Source organism: Dendronephthya gigantea, unplaced genomic scaffold (genome assembly GCF_004324835.1).
Source record: "Dendronephthya gigantea isolate DGI-Jeju-01 unplaced genomic scaffold, DenGig_1.0 000014F, whole genome shotgun sequence".
Classification (NCBI taxonomy): Eukaryota; Metazoa; Cnidaria; class Anthozoa; order Malacalcyonacea; family Nephtheidae; genus Dendronephthya; species Dendronephthya gigantea.
Window position 1 is genome coordinate 2,623,907 of NW_021163024.1, and position 22,403 is coordinate 2,646,309.

A 22,403-nucleotide genomic window follows, 5' to 3' on the forward strand; every position below is an offset into this window, starting at 1 on the left:
CAAATGATATTTTAGCCATGTTGGCGCCACCTTTGACGAAAAATATTGGAAACTTTCTCGGCCTTTTCACTAATGTTTTGCCATTTGCGAAGATAAAAATTAATTTAAAAAAATATTCATTAATTTATATCAATTAAAAGCCAACAAATTACTAGTAAAACGGCAGAAATATTAAAAAATTCACAGGCAGCCATGTTTCCAGCAAGTGTCCCCGTGGCGTGTGCATGGCGTGTACAATTTGGGACAAATGCAAATATAATCTCTTTAGCTACACTTCTTATAATACGTACTCTTTGGCCTGACTAAATGCGCGACAGTTTACGAAAGGAAATATTGCGTCGCGGTAGGTTGGAAGTAAGTTAACTTAGACCTTAGCTTATCACTTGACAAATACCAAAATGCGATCAATGCCATATTCACAGGTTTACCGATTATCTTAACTTATGTGTTTTTATTTTTTCCCTCTAGGTAACGCAAGGTAAGCAAAATTTTAAAAAATATTGATGTCTGTGGAAGTATCTCTATATAAACACGTATAATTGAATACTGCAACAATTTTGCAAATACTTTTGATTTTCATTGTGGCGTCTTCGCATATTTTTACAACTCTTTGTCTGCATTCTAAAGTTCGCTCACAGCCTAGCTCAGGTTGAAAACTTCTGGTTATACCTGAGCCGGCGCAAAGAACCGTGCTAATTTCACGTTAAGATTTCCTCCCAAGAAACTTTTTTAAACTTTTTTGAAACCTATAAGTATCATATGCACCAGTAGCTTAGCAACCCTACGATAGTATAGGTATTTTGTTACAAAAGTCACCTTTTTGCACCATTGTTGACTTTTACTTTCTTGTAATAACTTAATAGACATTGATGAGTGTTCCAATAAATCAAGCCATGATTGCGACGGAAATGCAAATTGCAACAACACTCTAGGTTCCTATGAATGTCTTTGCATTAACGGATACTCCGGGGATGGACGCACTTGTACAGGTATAATTATGTCACTTGTACAGGTATAATTACGTCACTTGTACTGGTATAATTATGTCACTTGTACAGGTATAATTATGTCACTTGTACTGGTATAATTATGTCACTTGTACAGGTATAATTATGTCACTTGTACTGGTATAATTATGTCACTTGTACTGGTATAATTATGTCACTTGTAAAGGTATAATTATGTCACTTGTACTGGTATAATTATGTCACTTGTACAGGTATAATTATGTCACTTGTACTGGTATAATTATGTCACTTGTACAGGTATAATTATGTCACTTGTACTGGTATAATTATGTCACTTGTACTGGTATAATTATGTCACTTGTACAGGTATAATTATGTCACTTGTACTGGTATAATTATGTCACTTGTACAGGTATAATTATGTCACTTGTACACGTATAATTATGTCACTGGCATGTACTGGTATAATTATGTCACTTGTACAGGTATAGGTATGTCACTGGCATGTACTGGTATAATTATGTCACTTGTAAAGGTATAATTATGTCACTGACTTGTACTGGCATAATTATTTGAGCTAATTATTTTTTTTATTTTGGATGTCATTGTTTGCATGATTAACTAGAGTAATAAATTTCAACTCAGATGTTAATGAATGCTCTGAGGGAACCCACACGTGCGATAAAAATGCCAACTGTACCAATGCTGATGGTTCCTTCAATTGTAATTGTCAGATTGGGTACACAGGTTCTCCATTCATGAAAGTATGAATGACAAGTGACAACGTGCAAAAATTGTTTTAAAACAAAAAAATATATAAATTTGAATTCAGATATTAACGAATGCTCTGAGGGGACACACACATGCGATGAAAAAGCTGATTGTAGCAATACTGATGGTTCCTTCAATTGTAAATGTCAGATTGGGTACACAGGTGACGGAAACGCTTGCACAGGTAAATACCAGTTAAACCAGTCAAACTAATCTAAACTTAATCGAAAAGCATCAAAAGAACGGTTTATTTGTCCCTCTTGAATGCCGTATCATGAGAGCGAAATTATATCACGCATCGGAAAATCATCCAAACATTTCGAGCTGTGCACCAAAACTCTGCAGAGACAAAACTGTGACGTAGATAAATTCGGTACATACACTTTTCAAATACTAGTATATTTCGCGCCAAAACACACTGCGACGACGAAAAGTAAAAAAAACAAAAACAAAACAAACCTTTGCGAATTCTCAACCTGTCGATCGCTGACGCCGGAGTAATTAGTGTTTGTTATTAATTGCGATTTCACTTATTCTGGAATGGTCAAACTTGTTCAGTATAGTTTCTTGAGGCGTTTCCATAACTCTCTCTACTGGCTTTACAGTAACTTACCGATATTTTCTCGCTCTAATCAGTGCTCTTTTCAAGAGTAAATTTAATTTTCGTTGATTCACTTACGATTTTGACTTGACAGATGTGAACGAGTGTTCTTCTAGTGTCTGTCACTCAAATGCTGATTGCACCAACACAGTTGGTTCCTACACGTGTCAGTGTCGAAGTGGTTATTCTGGAAATGGTCAAACATGTTCAGGTGCAGTGTTAAATAGAATTTATTATTTGAACTGCTGTACATATAAAAGTACTGTACGTTATCAGCTCAATAAATGCACTTCCGAAATGGATTTAGTTTTTGTTAGAATTTTCTATTTTTTTTCGACAGATGTGAACGAGTGTTCTTCTAGTGTCTGCACTCAAATGCTGATTGTACAACACAGTTGGTTCTAACGTGTCAGTGTCGAAGTGGTATTCTGGAAATGCGGTCAAACATGTTCAGGTAACGTCACACACGAGCATGATTCGTCATTGGTTTTATCATAGACAATTGTTCATTGTAGTACCTGTAATTATTGCGTTGACAGATGTTAACGAGTGCTCTCTGGGAACACATTCATGCTCTTCAAATGCTGATTGTTCTAACACCGGTGGTTCCTACACCTGCAAATGTCGAAATGCTGACGGGCAACCTTTTCCGAGTACGTATATTCTCGTTTCAAAATACAACATAATTCAAATTGATGTCGAAAATAGGTAATTAAACAAAGCGTCGAATTTATCTCGTTTTATTAGGCATATAGTGAAATAAATTGTCAAACCAGGCGCTCATATGCAATCGCGTCACGCTGTATGTCATAGTATTAGGATATAAATTATAATTTTTGACTAAACATTTTTCACTAAACACGATTATTGACGATGTTAGAATGCTCGTAGATAAACGATGAAAGGCAGCTTAGAAATTTTTTATGTAAATACAATTTACAGCAATATGACATTGTAGCCACTAGTGTAGTGTACGATGACAGACTTGATAGTCACTAACAAGCTTGATGCGGCTCAAACATAATGAGTTAGACGAACGTTTTGATAAGTCCTATTAATACGGATGTTGCAGCCTCGTTCTCAGGCTCTTTGAAGTACTTCGCGAAGAAAAGCAGTAAGCGCGTGGGGGTGCTTGGGGAGGTTGCGAAGTCGCAGCTGGAGCAATAGGGAGGTTAAGATCTACTTCCATTACCAGTACCGATATGACAATACATGACGTATTACAGTTTGGCAGGGCGGAAATTTTAAAGCGTTAAGATTGTGACTTCCGTAAGAAGTAAATAAACATGGCGGAGTATAGCGGCTATATTCATATCAAAAACTCTAATCACAATCCTTAAGTATCACCAAACAAAGCAAAAACATTATACAATTAAAAACTTAATAATATTATTAGAAAACTACTGCAGAAAATGACAATAATACAGTAAATATAATTTGGTACTTCGCCTACCTATCCACTTCCAATTTCAGCCCCAGAACGGTACTCACGACTTCCAGTGTTGTCACATTTTGGACGATTGTTACGTTTGCGCATGCGCGTGACTGATTTTTGGTATCGGTACTCGTAGTGGAAGTCGATCTTAACCTCCTTAATAGCTTAGTGTGGTTGACTGCATGCTTGTGAAAATGGCGTAGGAAATTAAAATCAAGTAAATTGAAAGCTATGAAATCAAGGCTGTGAATATTCATTATTTAGAGTATGAATTATTATCAAAAATACCAAATATTATATTTCGCGTCAGTTTTTGAAATTAGGAATTTTAGCATTTTGTCTGTTTATTGATTTAGAAGTTTCAAGAAATAATTCGCCCAGTTTGCTTGTCTCTTTGCAAATATTATTCTTAGGCCTGCTGCGCCACGGTATTCGGTAATTGATTTGATTTGAACCATTCCACCTTTCTAGAAGTAGCGAGGTTTCCTCCAACTTTCTAATTTTACCAATTTTTTAGGACGCCCCTCCAGATTCTCGTTGAAGAATGTATGGTTTATTTAGAAAGGAGAGAAAAATATAATATTTTTTTACTGTTTAGGCGTTTCTTCGTTGAAAATAAGATTGGCTGGCACAGGTTTTTCAAACAAAGGCCGAGTAGAAATCTATCATCCATCGTATGGTTGGGGAACAGTATGTGATGATACGTTGGATTTGCAGGATGGTCATGTAATTTGTCGTCAGCTTGGATACCAGAGAGCTACTGCTGTTTATCTTAGCGCACACTATGGTCAAGGAACTGGTCTCATTCTGCTGGATGACACACAATGTGCGGGACACGAGACTTATATTTGGGATTGCAAACACCTTGGTTGGTGCAACCATAATTGTGGTCACGGCGAAGATTCGAGTGTGGATTGCTTGTAATTTTTTCTTCCATTTTCAAATTCAGTGCGATTATTTATGATCGTATTGGAGTTTTCTCCGTAAGAAAATTGCGAAAACGTGGGAAACCTGTGTGAAATTAATCAAATGGTTAAATTAATTATTTTATCATGTGCACGTGGAAAGGATCTTCCGCAATGGATGGCAAAGAGCCTCCAGAAAACGTTGAGTTCAATAGGAATAATTAAAACTTACAACGTAGTAGAGTAAAAGCTGAGTATACCCGGGGTACTTGTAATTTAAAATGGAGAGACATTTAGAAACAGCACATAATATCTCTAAAACAAAAAAGCATTAAATCTAATTAACAGCGCACATTGAAAGACTCTGCAACTTGTGATAGATTGATAGGAACCTATATCATTAACTGAATTTTCCTCCTCAATTTTCACACGTCCTTTCAATAACCGACAATACGAAGCTAGCATTTCTGCATAATTATGACATATTTTATCTTATATAAAAAGCAGACCTAGATATACCCAGAGAGTGTAAACATTTCCAGGAACAAAATTTCCAAAAATAGAAAATTTTAGCTATATTAATTTTGAAATGTTACTGCTATACAAAACTCGGCATAATATAGAACAGCTAGATATCTCTCAGTGTATTGCACGTGACTACCCACATAAATAAACAAAGACCATGGTAAGCAAATAGACGTAATCTACTTGGACATGTCGAAGGCATTCGATAAAGTAAGTCACGATCAGCTCTTGCACCGATTGCGCGAGTTCGGGTTTCGAGGTAACATTCTAAACTGGTTTTCATCTTATCTCAACAATCGTTATCAACAGACAGCAGTTGGTGGAGCAATATCAAGACCATTACCGGTGACATCCGGAGTCCCACAAGGCTCGATTCTCGGTCCACTACTGTTTCTCTTGTACGAAAACCACCTGTCCGAAAGCGTGGACAAATCTAGCATTGCAACCTTTGCAGACGACACAAAGATTTTTAGAACAGTCGACAATATGTGTGATGCATCCTCGCTTCAAGACGATCTAACAAATTTTGAAGAACTTTCTAGTAACGTTAACCTGATATTAAACGCTGAAAAATGTAAAGTTTTCCGAATAACCCGAAAACATCAGAAAATAGAATATCCCTACAAACTACATGATACCGTCCTAGAAAGCACCGATCAAGAGCGTGATTTAGGAGTATGGACTTCTTCCAATTTGACTTGGTCCAAACATGTTGAATACCAATGTGCTCAATCAACGAGAATGCTCGGATACGTTAGGAGGTCTACACTGGATATAAAATCTATCTTGGTTCGTCGTACTCTATATTTGTCTCTTGTACGTTCAAAGCTATGCTATGCATCTCAAGTCTGGGCGCCACAAACTGTGGAACTGATTAAACGGACGGAGAGAATTCAGAGGCGCGCGAGCAAGTATATCTTGGATCTACCATTTATCTGCGACATTACCTACAGTAGGCGACTCGAAATGTTAGACCTTATTCCACTCTGCTATTGGCACGAATTTTTGGATCTAGTGTTCTACTTTAAATGCATCAATGGGATAATAAAAGTTAAAGATAGTGTTCTACCATCAATTCAGAACCGGGAGAGATCAACACGATCAGCCAACCCCGCGTGCTTGACGTTCATCACACCAAAGTGCAAGACTGTAACATTCCAGAAGTCATTCTTTTCTAGGTGCGCAAGAGTATGGAATGTTCTTCCAAAAGGGCTGACAACGAAGAAGATAAGCCTTTGTCGATTCAAAAACGATCTTTATAACTATTACCATTCGGCCTTGAATATATATGACGCCGAAAATCCTAGAACTTGGAAGTCTGTTTGTTTGTCTTGTAACGCGTCCCGTAATTTGTCTAATTCTAACTCATGCTGCTATTAATTCAAATGTGTGTCCTTGTGTTCGTTTTGTCCAGCATTGTTACACGTAAATTTCCTTAAAGGTGGATCTTCCTGTGGGATGTGAGCAGTCATTTTACTCTCGGAGCACAATTCTATACTGCTCCTATCACGAGGAAGATTTTCCTAAGTGTGAACTATATATTGTGTGGAGATTGTATGATGTCTGTTTTATTTGTTTTGAAAGGGCTGCTGTAATTGGCGTGAGCTGTAGCAATACCCTGCCTCGATTATTGTGAATATTCATGCATTTGTATTGATTTTGTGCTGTTCGTGTTTGTAATATTGTATGTTGTATTCAAATGGCAAAGCATAATAAATAAATAAATAAATAAATAAATAAATAAATAATTCCACTAGTCATGCCTGCACGTGCAAACAAAAACTAATTAATGGCTTTAAATCACCAGTCAGGTTTCAGTCTTATAACGAGAATTCGCTTAAGCTTAGAAACGACGAAACACTACATGAATAAGTATATATATATATATATATATATATATATATATATAATATATATAATAATATATATATTATATATATAATAATATATATATTATATTATATATATATATATATATATATATATATATATATATATATATATATATAAGTATATATATACGAGTACATGCTTTTGGGTCGAGGGAAATTTACCGGTCCACTTCAGGCTATTAGATTTGCAAACAATTGTACTAAACGTCTCCTGGCGACCAAGTGTTGTCGAAGGCTAATTGGAACACTATTAGAGACATGAACTCAAAACGATTGTTATGCTTTGCATATAATTGTTACTATGGTCACGTTCCAAAACAATTGGAATGTATAGTTAAAAAAGTAATTACACATATGATTTTAGAAGGAAGTTTAGTTTAGTATTACCAGTGCCTAAATCTAACTATCTTAGGAATTCAATATCCTTTATAGCGGCTAGTCTGTGGAACTCTTTATCGAATGAGCATAGGGCTTCAAATAACATTACTAGTTTTAAAAAGACTTTAAAAACAGTTAAATATTAATCTATATATTGTTTGCATGGGACTGAATGAATAGGGGTTTTTTATAGTATATAGCTTAATTGTCTCTTAATTGTAAACACACGACCACATCAGTACATTTGTAATTTTATCGTGTTTAAATAAATGCTTTATATATATATACACCCACTGTTTAAATATATATACACCCATTTGCAAAAACGTTGGCCGCAGATAGATATATAGATAGATACTCCAAATCTAATTAGAATTGCATATGTTGTGAAATCCCATACAAATGTAATCATATGCAATTCTAATTAGGCTTCGAGTATCTATCTATCTATCTATCTGCGGCCAATGTTTTTGCAAATGGGTATATATATATATATATATATATATATATATATATATATATATATATATATATATTATATATATACCCCTTATATATATATATATATATATATATATATATATATATATATATATATCCAAATAATTGACTGTAACAAAAAGATCACAGAACTTGACAATGGTTGGAGAGCGCTCAATACCATTACTGGCAGAGCGATAATATATATTTATTGAAAGACTAGCTTAGCTACTCGGAGTTTCACGCTATAAAGCGATCATCAGGCTAATGGCAGGTCTGGTTGCTATTCTCTATATTTACATCGTGATATAAGGTGTCGAATTACGTGTCTACATTTCGTAAAGAGTTCAGAGCGTTTGTTCAGCAGTGTTCTAGTTTTGTCTTTCATGATATGGAGTTTCTCCTCAAGGCAGAGGTTGCATCTTCTTGAACCGGCTTTGTAGGCTGGGACAGTTTTCAGTAGGGACCATGAAATCGAAAAATCTTCTTAGCTTCCTTCAGCTTCCATATGTGTTTCGACAGTTCCGTCTCCTTGGCATACTTCTTATTCGCGAAAGATTTTGCGTGATTTCGGTAGCGTGTTTTGAAAACGTCCGCAGTGACTCCGATGTACCTGGCTGGTGGATCGTTGTTGCGCGTGGACACTTCGGCTTGGTAGACTACGTTTGATGTGAGGCATTTACCTTCAGCTGGGCATTTTTCCGGTAGTCTGCAGTTGCATTGTCGTTGTTTGCTTGTGTCGTTTGTGTTTGCGTTTGTCTGTTTTGTGTGTTTGTTCAGTATTTTCTTGTTGTGTTTGTTTATGAATGAGCGCATGTTGTCAAGACAGCCGTAGCTGATTCGTACGTTATGTCGATTGAAAATTTTATGGAGTTGATTGGAAGGTGGGAAGTGTTTGTCTAACAGATGTAGGAATTGTTGTCCGATGTTCGTTTTTACGTTTTTCGAATAAGGGGGGTTATACCAGATTATATGGCGATGCCGTTTACGTTTTTGCGTTGTGTTGCTGCTGTCGATGTCTACGTTGTTGGTTGGTTGCTCGTACGTAAGTGTTGCGTCGTAGTTGCTTTGTCTCAGTGCGTTGTTGTACAATTGAGACGCAGCGTCAAAAGTTGTTTTGTCGCATGATAATTTGTTGATTCGCTTGTTGATGGATGATGGAAGTTGTCGTGTGATAGCGGGTGGGTGATTGGAAAGGCGGTTGATGTATAGTGGGTCGTCGTTGGGTTTTCTGTAGGGTTTGTATGTTCCGTTAGCCAAGTCAAGTGTGACGTCAAGAAAATTTACCCGCTTCAAGTTGGCCGTGGCGGTGATTTTCAATAAATATATATTATCGCTCTGCCAGTAATGGTATTGAGCGCTCTCCAACCATTGTCAAGTTCTGTGATCTTTTTGTTACAGTCAATTATTTGGATATTATCGCTCCTTATATTAGTCGAGCGCTCTACTTGGATTGGTTCTAATACAGAAGACATGCAACAGATTCGGTTTAACTATTCTCTTAAAAATATCGGACTTCCCTCACACGATGAATACCAACGGGACCTTATTAATAAAACGGAATCAGCCATCCATAGAATGCGCTGGAAAGCGCACTTCTTCCTACAAAACGATGAAGAACAGCAAACGACCAGAAAAGAAACGTACGGCCTGAGATCGAAGCGAACACCACCACAAGTTCCTGAGATGAAATCATTCGAAGATGATGTCGCGAAAATGTTAGTGAATATCAAATTCCGCAGATATAATGACGATTTCATCAAGAAGCTAGAAGACGACAAACAAAGAATCCGCACATCTCCCAATGTTTTCATCCCAGCCGACAAGACACGCAACATGTACGAGATGAGCGCGACCGCCTACACCAAAATACTATCAGATAATGTGACCAAGGCATACAAGATAGCCAACGTCAACACCGCGAAGGACATCAATAACGAACTGAAAACCATTGCCTCCAAACTCGAAATCGATAATCGCATCGAACCTATGGCCCAAACACCAGCGTTTATCTCACTTAAGGACCACAAAGAAAACTTCGAAAATAACCCGCAATGCCGTCTTATTAATCCTGCCAAGAGCAACCTCGGAATGGTTAGTAAGACAATCCTCGACAGTATTAACAACAACATCCGCAAGCAGACAAACAGCAACCAATGGCGCAACACCGATGACACGATCGCGTGGTTCAAGGATATCAAAAACAAGGACAAACACACTTTCCTGAACTTTGACATATGTGAATTCTACCCATCAATTACTGAGCAACTACTCGACAAAGCAATTGAATGGGCTAAACAGTTTTCCAAAATTAGCGATCAGGATATCAAAATAATCAAGCACGCCAGACAATCACTATTATTCAACAACAACCAAACGTGGACAAAGTCGAATGCCGCAAACGCTTTTGATGTCACGATGGGAAGTTTTGATGGGGCCGAAATCTGCGAACTCGTCGGTCTATTCATCTTGAATAAACTTGAAGGGCAACTGGAGAACGTCGGACTGTACCGCGATGACGGCCTCGCCGTTATACGCACTACATCAGGCAGATTATGTGACAAAGCCAGAAAACAGTTGACTAAAACTTTCTCGAATTTCGGGCTGAAAATCACCGCCACGGCCAACTTGAAGCGGGTAAATTTTCTTGACGTCACACTTGACTTGGCTAACGGAACATACAAACCCTACAGAAAACCCAACGACGACCCACTATACATCAACCGCCTTTCCAATCACCCACCCGCTATCACACGACAACTTCCATCATCCATCAACAAGCGGATCAACAAATTATCATGCGACAAAACAACTTTTGACGCTGCGTCTCAATTGTACAACAACGCACTGAGACAAAGCAACTACGACGCAACACTTACGTACGAGCAACCAACCAACAACGTAGACATCGACAGCAGCAACACAACGCAAAAACGTAAACGGCATCGCCATATAATCTGGTATAACCCCCCTTATTCGAAAAACGTAAAAACGAACATCGGACAACAATTCCTACATCTGTTAGACAAACACTTCCCACCTTCCAATCAACTCCATAAAATTTTCAATCGACATAACGTACGAATCAGCTACGGCTGTCTTGACAACATGCGCTCATTCATAAACAAACACAACAAGAAAATACTGAACAAACACACAAAACAGACAAACGCAAACACAAACGACACAAGCAAACAACGACAATGCAACTGCAGACTACCGGAAAAATGCCCAGCTGAAGGTAAATGCCTCACATCAAACGTAGTCTACCAAGCCGAAGTGTCCACGCGCAACAACGATCCACCAGCCAGGTACATCGGAGTCACTGCGGACGTTTTCAAAACACGCTACCGAAATCACGCAAAATCTTTCGCGAATAAGAAGTATGCCAAGGAGACGGAACTGTCGAAACACATATGGAAGCTGAAGGAAGCTAAGAAAGATTTTTCGATTTCATGGTCCCTACTGAAAACTGTCCCAGCCTACAAAGCCGGTTCAAGAAGATGCAACCTCTGCCTTGAGGAGAAACTCCATATCATGAAAGACAAAACTAGAACACTGCTGAACAAACGCTCTGAACTCTTTACGAAATGTAGACACGTAATTCGACACCTTATATCACGATGTAAATATAGAGAATAGCAACCAGACCTGCCATTAGCCTGATGATCGCTTTATAGCGTGAAACTCCGAGTAGCTAAGCTAGTCTTTCAATAAATATATATATATATATATATATATATATATATATATATATATATATATATATATATATATATATATATAAGGCCGGTATATATAACTTTCGATGACGGCATATAGGCTAATAGGCAGGTGTTGCTCATGCGAAACTGCATGGACGAATACGCATAAATATAGATTAGAGTTGTCCCACGCACGTCATAATTCCGACATTCTTGCCTGAAACTAGAAAGAAGTGAACAACCTAATTTTCATCAAATTCGTGAATTCTTAGTTTACAACAAAAGACGAAGTTCGTTTTGTAATATTTTGCATGAATTAGGTAAATGCCACAAAAACAGAATTTAACTAAATCGTTATGGCAAGTATATCGTCATTTACAGGTGACATGCATATATACAGATGTAGTTAAAAAAATAATCATATGTACTTAGCAAGCTGTCACCAGTTCAAGACAAACAAACGACAAGTCATTATAAAGACATAAATGTCGACTACCGCACATTTGTAGAACACATAATACAACACAATTTCATCCCACCTCAAGAATGCAGTAAACTGCAGAGCAACTAAATTGAAACAAACACCGACCACTTAATGAGAGGCCGTTGTTCTTCTTTTATCCACAATTTTATCACCACCACGGAAGCTCAACCTTCTGCTTAAAAACATTTGGAAAACGTCATTGTTGGTAAGTCTGTAAAAGTTTTGTAGCAGCGATTTAAAACGAAAGTGTGTACTGACATAATACGCTCTATACTCTATACATTAGCCTGTGCTAAAGAATGCATAACGCATTTGATTATCACAATATTAGGGTGTGGAGATCTCTATATTGCCTTTTTTTCAACGCACAGTTTGCTTTTATTCACAGTTCAATACACTGCTTTAAGTAAAACCATGATTCCATAAGAGGCAGTTCTAGCAATTTAAAAGTAATAAAAATATATTTGTTAGTGACGTTTCTTCTTAACTTTAGCGGATATTGAAACAAGTAAAATTGTGAAGTTGGTAAAAGACAGTCTCTGTATAGATCTTTAATGTTTGAGACTGGGGAAGTATGGCAAATCTGTTAAATTAACGAGCATTTGCTAAGAATTGTTGCCTCATACAGGCACACGAGAATGTCGGATGATCCGGTGTCGTGCGGACGCAGCCTAAGGGCTGTTTTCGACTGTCCCGTTTTTTGTTCGGCACGCACGTAAATCAAATATTTAAAACAATTTAATTGATACTTATGAAATCAACGATTGAATAGATAAAAAGGGTTATATCCTGTTGATGATTTGGGGTTTTTTGGCATGACACTAACTATACGCAGCAAAATAGAAAGTTCTAATATTCGCGTACGTTATTCGTGCAAAAAACTTTCATTTGGCAGATCATATTACACCAATAATGCTATCATCATTTCGCGGTTATAACTCGCGCTTTCACATGGATAATTTTGATGTTGTGACAATTCGAATCCGGTGTAGTGTAAACGGCGTCTGAGTGATATTTTGAATATGTGGCAATATATTACTAGTCTAATATAAAATTCTATCAAATTCCTTTGTGTGTAATCACGCGCGTTTAAGATAATTTCTATATTGTCACCTTTTTGGGACACCCTGTATATCCTAGACTTCACGCAATAACGTAAGATCTTTGATCATCCCCTGCCGAAATAACTTGTTATTCCTAAGGTTTTGTGTGATCATTATAAAATAAAATTTGAGTTCATATTGATTACGGAAAAAATATCACCTGCTGTTGTGAAATGGTAACTTGGTCGGTATGAATAACTTATTGCCGAAAGTTAGAGATCTTGTGTAAATTTAAACGCTGAGACGATTTATTTCACTTAAAAACTCTACTGAAGGCCGAATATCCTCGAAGGAGGAATGGTTGATAAATGATTTTATATAAAGTCATGCACTATTAACTTTAATAATACTTCGAAGTAGATTCTTAAAAATATTGTTTTCGGTAAACATTGTCGCGACGTCACCTGCACGAGGCTAGGCAGCTTTGAAGCCTGAAACAAGCATGCTACGGGTTGAACGTCGTGCATATGTCAATTCACTTGACTGTCATTAGACGTTCAAGACCTAATTCAGAAGGGGGTTCCAGCCAGGGAACGTGTCAACGGAGTTAAAAGAAGAATCCCTGAAGAGGGACAACAGAAAAAACACGGGAAGATTCGAGCCTCCGTACGAAGAGCCAAAAGACTATTACGCTAAATGTAAAATGATTAACGCTAAGTTGGAAACCAACCTCGCGTATAGAAAATAAAAGTTTTTGTTGATAATTATTTAGCTTTCTTGAAATTTCATTTCTTGTGGTGATGGCTAGTAGAAATAACTAATTAATCGTGTGTAAAAAATTGCTGCTCCAAAACCATATTTTTGGTTTCATCTTAATGGTATGAATTAAAATTACATTTTTATTGGCACATATATACCCGCATCAAGCAAATAATGAATTTTAAAATTTGGTTTGACTATTCAATCGACCTTTTGCATAATAGACCAACTTACAATCTAGGCAACAAGAAGGAAATAAATCACCACAACTAAAAAGAGCGTACCGAAATTAGTATAATGGTCAAGTCTGGCCGCAAATTGACAAGTATTACGGAAAATATAGCCATGCGAAGTAGCATATTTTGTATACTTTTTACTACGACCGGACGCGTTTAACTAATTTAGTTACACCCTTCCAACCGTAGTAAAAAAGTATACAAAATTGCTAACTTCGCATGGCTATATTTTCTGTACTTTACAATATTTTGCAGCCAAACTTGGCAGTTTTACTAAATTTAGTATGAGCAATCGAACCTGCATGGCACCGGCATGCTCTTGAAACGGCATCGCAAAAGCGTAGGTTCGATTTCTGTCGGAGGACCAATAATTGATTCATTTTTCCATCAACTGTTGCTGGCTTGAATTTGAAGTGTGTGTAATTCCACTCGAAATTAAGACCCTTTAACCCTCTACTAGAATTTAACTGCATCGAGTCATAGCAAATATTCCTTCATCAAAAAATCATATATATAATACATTCAGTATTCACTTTTCCGAAATTTAGTATGCCCTTTTTGTTGCCTAAGTCAAAAGTTGGTCTATTATGCAAAAGGTCCATTACACCATGTTTGATTTCGATTATTTATTTCATTTTTTAAGTATTTCATCACATTCCTTGCAGTTACGAACTAAAAAGCTGTCTAAGGTAAAATTTATGTTAATTCCGTTTTTCTGAGACACTGCATGAGAGTGTAATACAATCACACACTGTATATACAATCAATAAAGAAGTATGAACGAGAGTTGAAAATGTCAAAAAAACAATATGTACATTCATTTGACAGGAACAAAGCTAAAATATATTGAGTTACATTAGACTACTTGATTTAAAATTAGCACGTTTCTTACTTCTCTGAATATAAATTCATATTCATATAGAAGTATATAGCGACCCACAATAGTGTCAAATTTTCTAACGTTTCTTGATATTTTTAATTTAAAAATACATTGTTGAAAATGCAAAAGAGGTGTTTGTTTGCATTAGCGACTGTAAACTACCTGCACCAAAACTACGACGCGATGGTCACATGCGAAAACATCCGTTACTCAGTAGGAACCGGACTGTTTCAATTTGTTTCACCTGCGACTCTGACTTTTTCAACCAAACGGAGTCAAAATTGTACCGTGTTCCATGCCTGTTGTGAAATTTTGGAAAACATGCAGCAGTATTACGTCACGTCGTAGATTTGGTGCATTTCAAGGCCGCGGTCAAGGCCCACTCAGATAGCATGCAATTTTGCAACGCGGCACGATTTTTCAAAGGTTTTTCTCCAAAAGCTAAAAAAATTTAACTTATCATAATATTCTTGTAGTTACTTAACGAGGATACATTATTTTTTACTGCTCTGGCGTCCATAGATTCTATGATAATTACATTTTGCTTCCAGAATTCAATTTATATGCGTGTCGCTTCGCCGCATTGAGCGTCCGGTCTGCGTCGGCCTTCAAATCCACATATTTTCGCGCAGTGCATGGAGCACGGGCTGTTAGAAAAGTTTGAAAGCGAACACCGAGGGATGTATTTTGTATTCATCTTGTGCCATTCACGCGTAGCAAACAAAGACAAAAAGAGGATTCTGTCATGATGATGATTTAATATCTCATGACAAGATCGCAAGGTGGAAACGATTTTTCTTAAGGGCTTTTTAAAATGTTAATATATTCAAAATGTGACCTTACGCTCATATAATTAATTTCACTCAGCTGTGCAAAACTTTCAACTTCGATTCACTAAACAAATTCAATCAGGAGATAGCAGAATCACCTGATTGGAGCATACAATGTTTTGCCTGTCCAAATAGTCACAGTGTAACGTCAGCGCTAAACAATTACAGCGCAAAATGCTATTAATTAATATTTAGCAATAAATTATTGATTGAGGTTGAACATGATATGAAGAATTATCAAGCCGAAGTTTGTCATTATCAACCGAAGCCGAAGGCTGAGACTTGATAATTCTTCATATCATGTGAAAACCGAATTCAATAAATGTTTTATTATTTATTTAAAAGAACGAACATGTATTCCTCAAAGTTGCCGAACCTTTCACTTGAGGAAGCCATTGTATTGATGTCTTCGCCATTCGTGTGACGTCAAACGTGGGATACGACTATTTATCACACTAAAGAAAGTCGTATCACACGTTATGACGTCACACGTTGGATATGACGATTTCACACATAGCTATTAGCCAATCACGGACTGTGAATTCTTTTAAATAAATAATAAAATCAATTATTACCTCAAAAAAATTGCATCATCATGCATGACATGAAAGTGAACAAGAATTGTTTATTCTTCAAAGGTTAGCAAAGAAATGATAAGACACTGAATCAAAGAAGAGTGTTCTCTCATGACGATAACCAAATGTTAGATATTCTTAATTTCGTAGAATAATGCTCGGATTTCCTGGATTACTGAAGAGTGTATTTCCTGCCATGCGAAAATGTAAGTTTTATCGCTTTTTAATATAAATATTAAATTATATTTGGCTAATATTATTATTGGTCTCTATGCTATTTATCAATGAGGGATTCATATAATTTAAAGCTCTAAAAGCATTAATGATCAAAGCCTTTGTTATGATTACTAGCATGCGGGTTTTCTGCGCAAAACAATACACATACATGCATATACGCATTTTTTGTGGGAGTTGGGGCTTGGGGGGAGCACTCCTATAGGATGTAAGTCTATATGGTCAATCTTTCATCTTTTCATTAATATTCTCCCCATTATAGGACTCTGCAACTGCGCACAAGCGCATTATGTCATGTATGCGCACACCCTACATACTATGAAAGAGTTAGCTAGCCTCTAAGACATCAACCTCACTAACTAACACGCGCTATAGTTGGACGGTATACGATTCGACTGATCTTTGATTACAACTCACAATAACTTAACGCCGAGTCTATTGGGCATGAACGAGACAATCAGGAGCGCTTCCTCCCGAGCCCAAACTTGTATTTTTTTATTACTAAAGCAACATATAGATTGTCTGTACTACGAGCTCTATGACCCCAACAGAACATGAAATCTTATGTCTGACACTCACGCCGCCCGCAAACATATGTTTTTGCCAAAGACACTTTGATACGAACATCTCCTTATTAACTTTATTTTACTATTGATATACTAAAATAGCTATATATATTGTCTCTACAACAACATCGTTCATTCCTGCTGTTATTAATCGGGGACATCTTATATGCGTTATACACGAGCGTCGTTTTCGAGCGTCTTTAATAATTTAAAATCGTTTTTGTCTATATTATTGTTTTGACGCCGGCCTGTCCCACACGATCCAAGGAAAAAGAATTATGCTTAATAATTATGTTAAATTAGCTTCAACTTCTATTGTGAATTGATGGTGTTTGAAACCGTTTTGGAATCGAAAACGTTACCGTGTGCATGGTCTAAGCGTTAAGTTTTTATTCCTTTAACCCGGACAAATACATACCAGAGTATTACGAGTTTTACTGGGTTTGCATAAAATATACTTATAACAGCAAAAGGATGTTGATTTGCAATTAAAAACATTAATTGATCAAAACGTTTACGTCTCCACAGTAACCAAAGAGCTGAAAGAAGAACTATAAATTACTTACGTGTTTCATCCATAACGTAATGCTTGACTTGGCCACGAACAACTCTCTGTTGGTTTTTCGTCGGACCATCCAAATGTTTACCATGACTTAAATAATACATGATCCGTTCACATTTCTCTCGTTGCTCACTAAAACGTTTCTCCCCGCTGAGATCGCTTGTCTCACCAGACACAATATTTTCAATCTCATCAGTTTCATGGTCGTTGGCTGCCATTTTAACAACGTGGTGGGGGGTATTTTTCTAATAGCTTGTTTCGATTAGTCGTCTGCACGTGTGTGTATCGAGCGCGAGGGGGACCATTCAGATCAACACAAAATCGTATGAGCCGCTGCCGCTGACTCACGCATGCGCAAACTACAAGGGGAGTCGGGGGAGATCGGGGGAGTGCTCAGACCGCTAAACCGGAACTTCCTGCTAGATTTGTTATACAGGGTGTCTCAAAAAAAAGGTAATCCAACTTCAGCGCGCTTGCGTGCATGAATTACTCCACACACGACCGTAATTTTTGGTATAATAAAAGAACAGAGTGCTAGCTATTGGATGTCTTGCTGTTTGTAAAAATGGGAGAAAAATGAGCAAATACAAGCGCTATGAAAAATCTCAATCGAAATCACATTTTTTCACCTTTGCGTCAAGTTAGACAAAAGAAAGACTAATTAATAACAAAGATGTCAAAACTAGCTCTAATTTATTCATGTTTATTAAAACGTATTTTCACGCGATTATTTAAAAGGCTACACGCCTTCAACGTGTCCACCGTTTCTCTCGATGCAACGTTGACATCTGTGTAGCATTGATTGGACGCCTCTTCTAACTATCACGCGATTGTTCCTCAGCTCGTCAACTTCATTGGAAATTCGGTTTTGTAAGTCGGCAAGATCAACCGGAGGGGTGGTGTACACTTTGCACTTTAGGTATCCCCAAAGAAAAAAATCACAAGGGGTTAGATCAGGGGATCGCGGGGGCCATTCCACATTATGATACAGGACAATTACACGATGACCAAAAAGCTCTCGCAAACGATCACGTACTGCAATTAACCGATGTGCCGGAACCCATCTTGCACCCACCAGAGACTTCTGAATGTTCTATCGATTTGCTGTTGAAAATTCTGCTGAAGTTGAGGCACTACGTCGTTGTTGATCATATGAAGATAAGTCAAGCCATCGATACTCCTGTTAAAGAAAAATGGCCCGATTATCTGACCGTTTCCAGACAGTCCGATCCAAACGTTTAGTTTCTCTCGACTGATGTTAACATCAAAGTTGAATTCTGGCGGTTCTCCTGCGGCTGCATACTCTCTGACGTTATGGCTGTTCACTCTGCCGTTCATCTGGAAACCAGCTTCATCTCCAATGACAAAGGGCCGAAGGAACTGTTCATTTTGCGCGCAACGGTTTATTAGCCATTGTGAAAACTGCATGCGCCGAGCATAGTCTTGGGGCAAGAGTTGGTGTCGAACTTGCATTCGGTAAGGGTGCATCTTAAGGTCCAACCTTGTTATTCGGTTAAATGTGGCATGTGGCAGACCAACACCATTTCGTCTTGCGCTTGTTTCTCTTGGATGTTCTTCCAACCGTTGTCTCACTGCCTCGATATTTGCCTCTGATCGTCCAGTGCGACGTCTCCCGGAGTTTCCTTTGTTTCGGTTCAGAGTCGTGCCGTGTTGTGAAAACTTTCTCACATTTGCCCACATGGTTTTGAGTGCTGGTGGCTGCCGCTGTAAATTTTTTTAACAATGAACGTGCGTTGTTCTGTCGTAAGTTGAACCATCTTCTCTTTACGTGATTGCAATCGGAATAACATTGATTATGCGAATGCACTTCATTCACGTAGTTATTGGGGCATAATTTTCTAAGTCCCAAAGGGCCAAAACAAAGTTTGTTTTCAAAAGGTTTGTACTAAACTCCCAGAGGTGAAAAAATGTGATTTCGACTGAGATTTTTCATCGCGCTTGTATTTGCTCATTTTGCTTCCATATTTTTCAAACAACAATTAAGACATCCTATAGCTAACACTCTGTTCTTTCATGATTCCAAAAATTACGGTCGTTTGTGGAGTAATTCATGCACGCCAGTGCGCTGAAGTTGGATTACCTTTTTTTGAGACACCCTGTACAATATAAATTGTGTTTAAAGCTGTTTCGGCGCAGTTTTTTGGCTCCAGCTTCAATTTTTTATCTCGTTATGTTGTAAAAAACACAACTGCCCTAACTTCAACTAAATTTAGCGTCACAAAATCATACTCTACCAATGTTTTAGGTGGATTATTAGTGATGATACTGTCGTTATCCCATGGACAACAACCTTGCATGAACGACAACAAACCATGTACATGGCGACATTTTAAGAAAATGATTGTTGGTAAGTTTTGTAGTTTCAAAATAATTTGCTATTCTTTTCAGTTAAGATTGAAGAAGTCTTATAATTATATACATACGTTCAGTGCATTTTTTCAAACTTATTTATTTCTATTCATGTTCGGGTTTACTGTTTATTGTTAAAATTGTGAGGGTTTATAGATTAGAACTCCGCTACACCATGCATGCATATAATTTTCTTCGGAATGTACGTATATGTGACACTTTCTTTCATACTAATGGATTGGAAACCAGCTGAATTGAAAACTTACTACCTAGCTGGTATTTTTGTGTGGTAATTTTTGTTATTTTTTGGTTTAAATATTAGGAAACAAAGCGATACGTCGTTTAAACTTGATCTCCAGTCACAATGTCCACCTTGTGGGGGAATGCCATATTCTCTGTACAGGTCATGAAAATTGCTATGGTTACAACTTCAGATCGGAGAGCGATATTTACAGCAAAAACTGTCAATTGAGCAACAGCACTGTAACAATGAACAAAACAAGTAAAAAGAATGGAACTTGGACATTTTACGAGGATGTTCTGGTAAGATTTAGCATGTAAAAATAGACGAAGTTTTAGAAAATTTAATCTACTTTTTCTTGTTCATTCGTGTATAAAATCATAACGTAACTCTCGAGCAAAGATAGCAAAGACCGTTTACGAAAGGAAAAATTGCTTCGCCGTGTGTTGGAAGCGAATTTTTCACGTAGAACCTAGTTTATCAGTTGACAAATTACTGAAAAGCGATCAATGCCGGCCATATTCACTTTGAGTGATTGTACAGGTTTACAGATTATCTTAACTTCTGTGTTTTTATTTTTTCCCTCTAGGTCACGCAAGGTAAGCAAAATTTTAGAAATATGCACCAGTAGCTTAGCAAGCCCTAAGATAGTTGGTATTTTGTTACAAAAGTCACTTTTTTGCACCATTGTTGACTTTTATTTTCTTGTAATAACTTAATAGACATTAATGAGTGTTCCAATAAATCAAGCTATGATTGCGACGGAAATGCAAATTGCAACAACACTCCAGGTTCCTATGAATGTCTTTGCATTAACGGATACTCCGGGGATGGACGCACTTGTACAGGTATAATTATGTCACTTGTACAGGTATAATTATGTCACTTGGACTGGTATAATTACGTCACTTGTACTGGTATAATTATGTCACTTATACAGGTATAATTATGTCACTTGTACTGGTATAATTACGTCACTTATACAGGTATAATTACGTCACTTGTACTGATGTAATTACCTCACTTGTACTGGCATAATCATGTCACTTGTACTGGTATAATTACCTCACTTGTACTGGTATAATTTTTAGAGCTAATTATTTCTTATTGTGGATGTCATTGTTTGACTAACTAATGTAATAAATTTCAACTCAGATGTTAACGAATGCTCTGAGGGGACCCACACATGCGATGAAAATGCTGATTGTAGCAATACTGATGGTTCCTTCAATTGTAAATGTCAGATTGGGTACACAGGAGACGGAAACGCTTGCACAGGTATAATTGAAAATACGAGTTACACCATGCCTGCCGAACACGCATATTTACCACATTCAGACGTATGTAGGCGCTCGTGTTTCTCTTTATTACTTTCATGATTTATTAAAAAATTTCAATTAAACTGCTGCACTATTAATTTATCTGTATTTTTGCAATCGAATAATGAAATTAGTGTTTTGTTTATTCAATTTCGATTTTGACTTGACAGATGTGAACGAGTGTTCTTCTAGTGTCTGTGACTCAAATGCTGATTGTACCAACACAGTTGGTTCCTACACGTGCCAGTGTCGAAATGGTTATTCTGGAAATGGTCATACATGTTCAGGTATAGTTTCTTGAGGCGTTTCCATAATTCTCACTGCTGGCTTTGAAGTAACTTACCCAATTTTCTCGCTCCACTAAGTGCTCTTTTGAAGAATGAATTTAATTTTCGTTAATACAATTTCGATTTTGACTTGACAGATGTGAACGAGTGTAGTTCTAGTGTCTGCGACTCAAATGCTGATTGTACCAACACAGTTGGTTCGTACACGTGCCAGTGTCGAAGTGGTTATTCTGGAAATGGTCAAACATGTTCAGGTATGTATAATTTCTTGGGGCGTTTCCGTAATTAATTCTTACTGCTGGCTTTGAAGTAACTTACCGATATTTTCTCGCTCTTATAAGTGCTCTTTCAAAGAATT

The 22,403-nt window shown here is 37.2% G+C and overlaps 1 protein-coding gene across 1 annotated transcript in view; it reads left to right on the plus strand.

The window, feature by feature from the left end:
• The window catches only part of LOC114519778 (fibrillin-1-like), a 30,973-nt gene that overhangs the window by 3,519 nt on the left and 5,051 nt on the right, over nucleotides 1-22,403 (plus strand). The window contains exons 4-9 of the mRNA XM_028539950.1: nucleotides 469-478; nucleotides 864-989; nucleotides 1,801-1,923; nucleotides 2,435-2,551; nucleotides 21,929-22,045; nucleotides 22,183-22,299. Of these exons, the coding sequence (XP_028395751.1) occupies nucleotides 469-478; nucleotides 864-989; nucleotides 1,801-1,923; nucleotides 2,435-2,551; nucleotides 21,929-22,045; nucleotides 22,183-22,299 (610 nt within the window). The remainder of the gene's footprint in view (nucleotides 1-468; nucleotides 479-863; nucleotides 990-1,800; nucleotides 1,924-2,434; nucleotides 2,552-21,928; nucleotides 22,046-22,182; nucleotides 22,300-22,403) is intronic.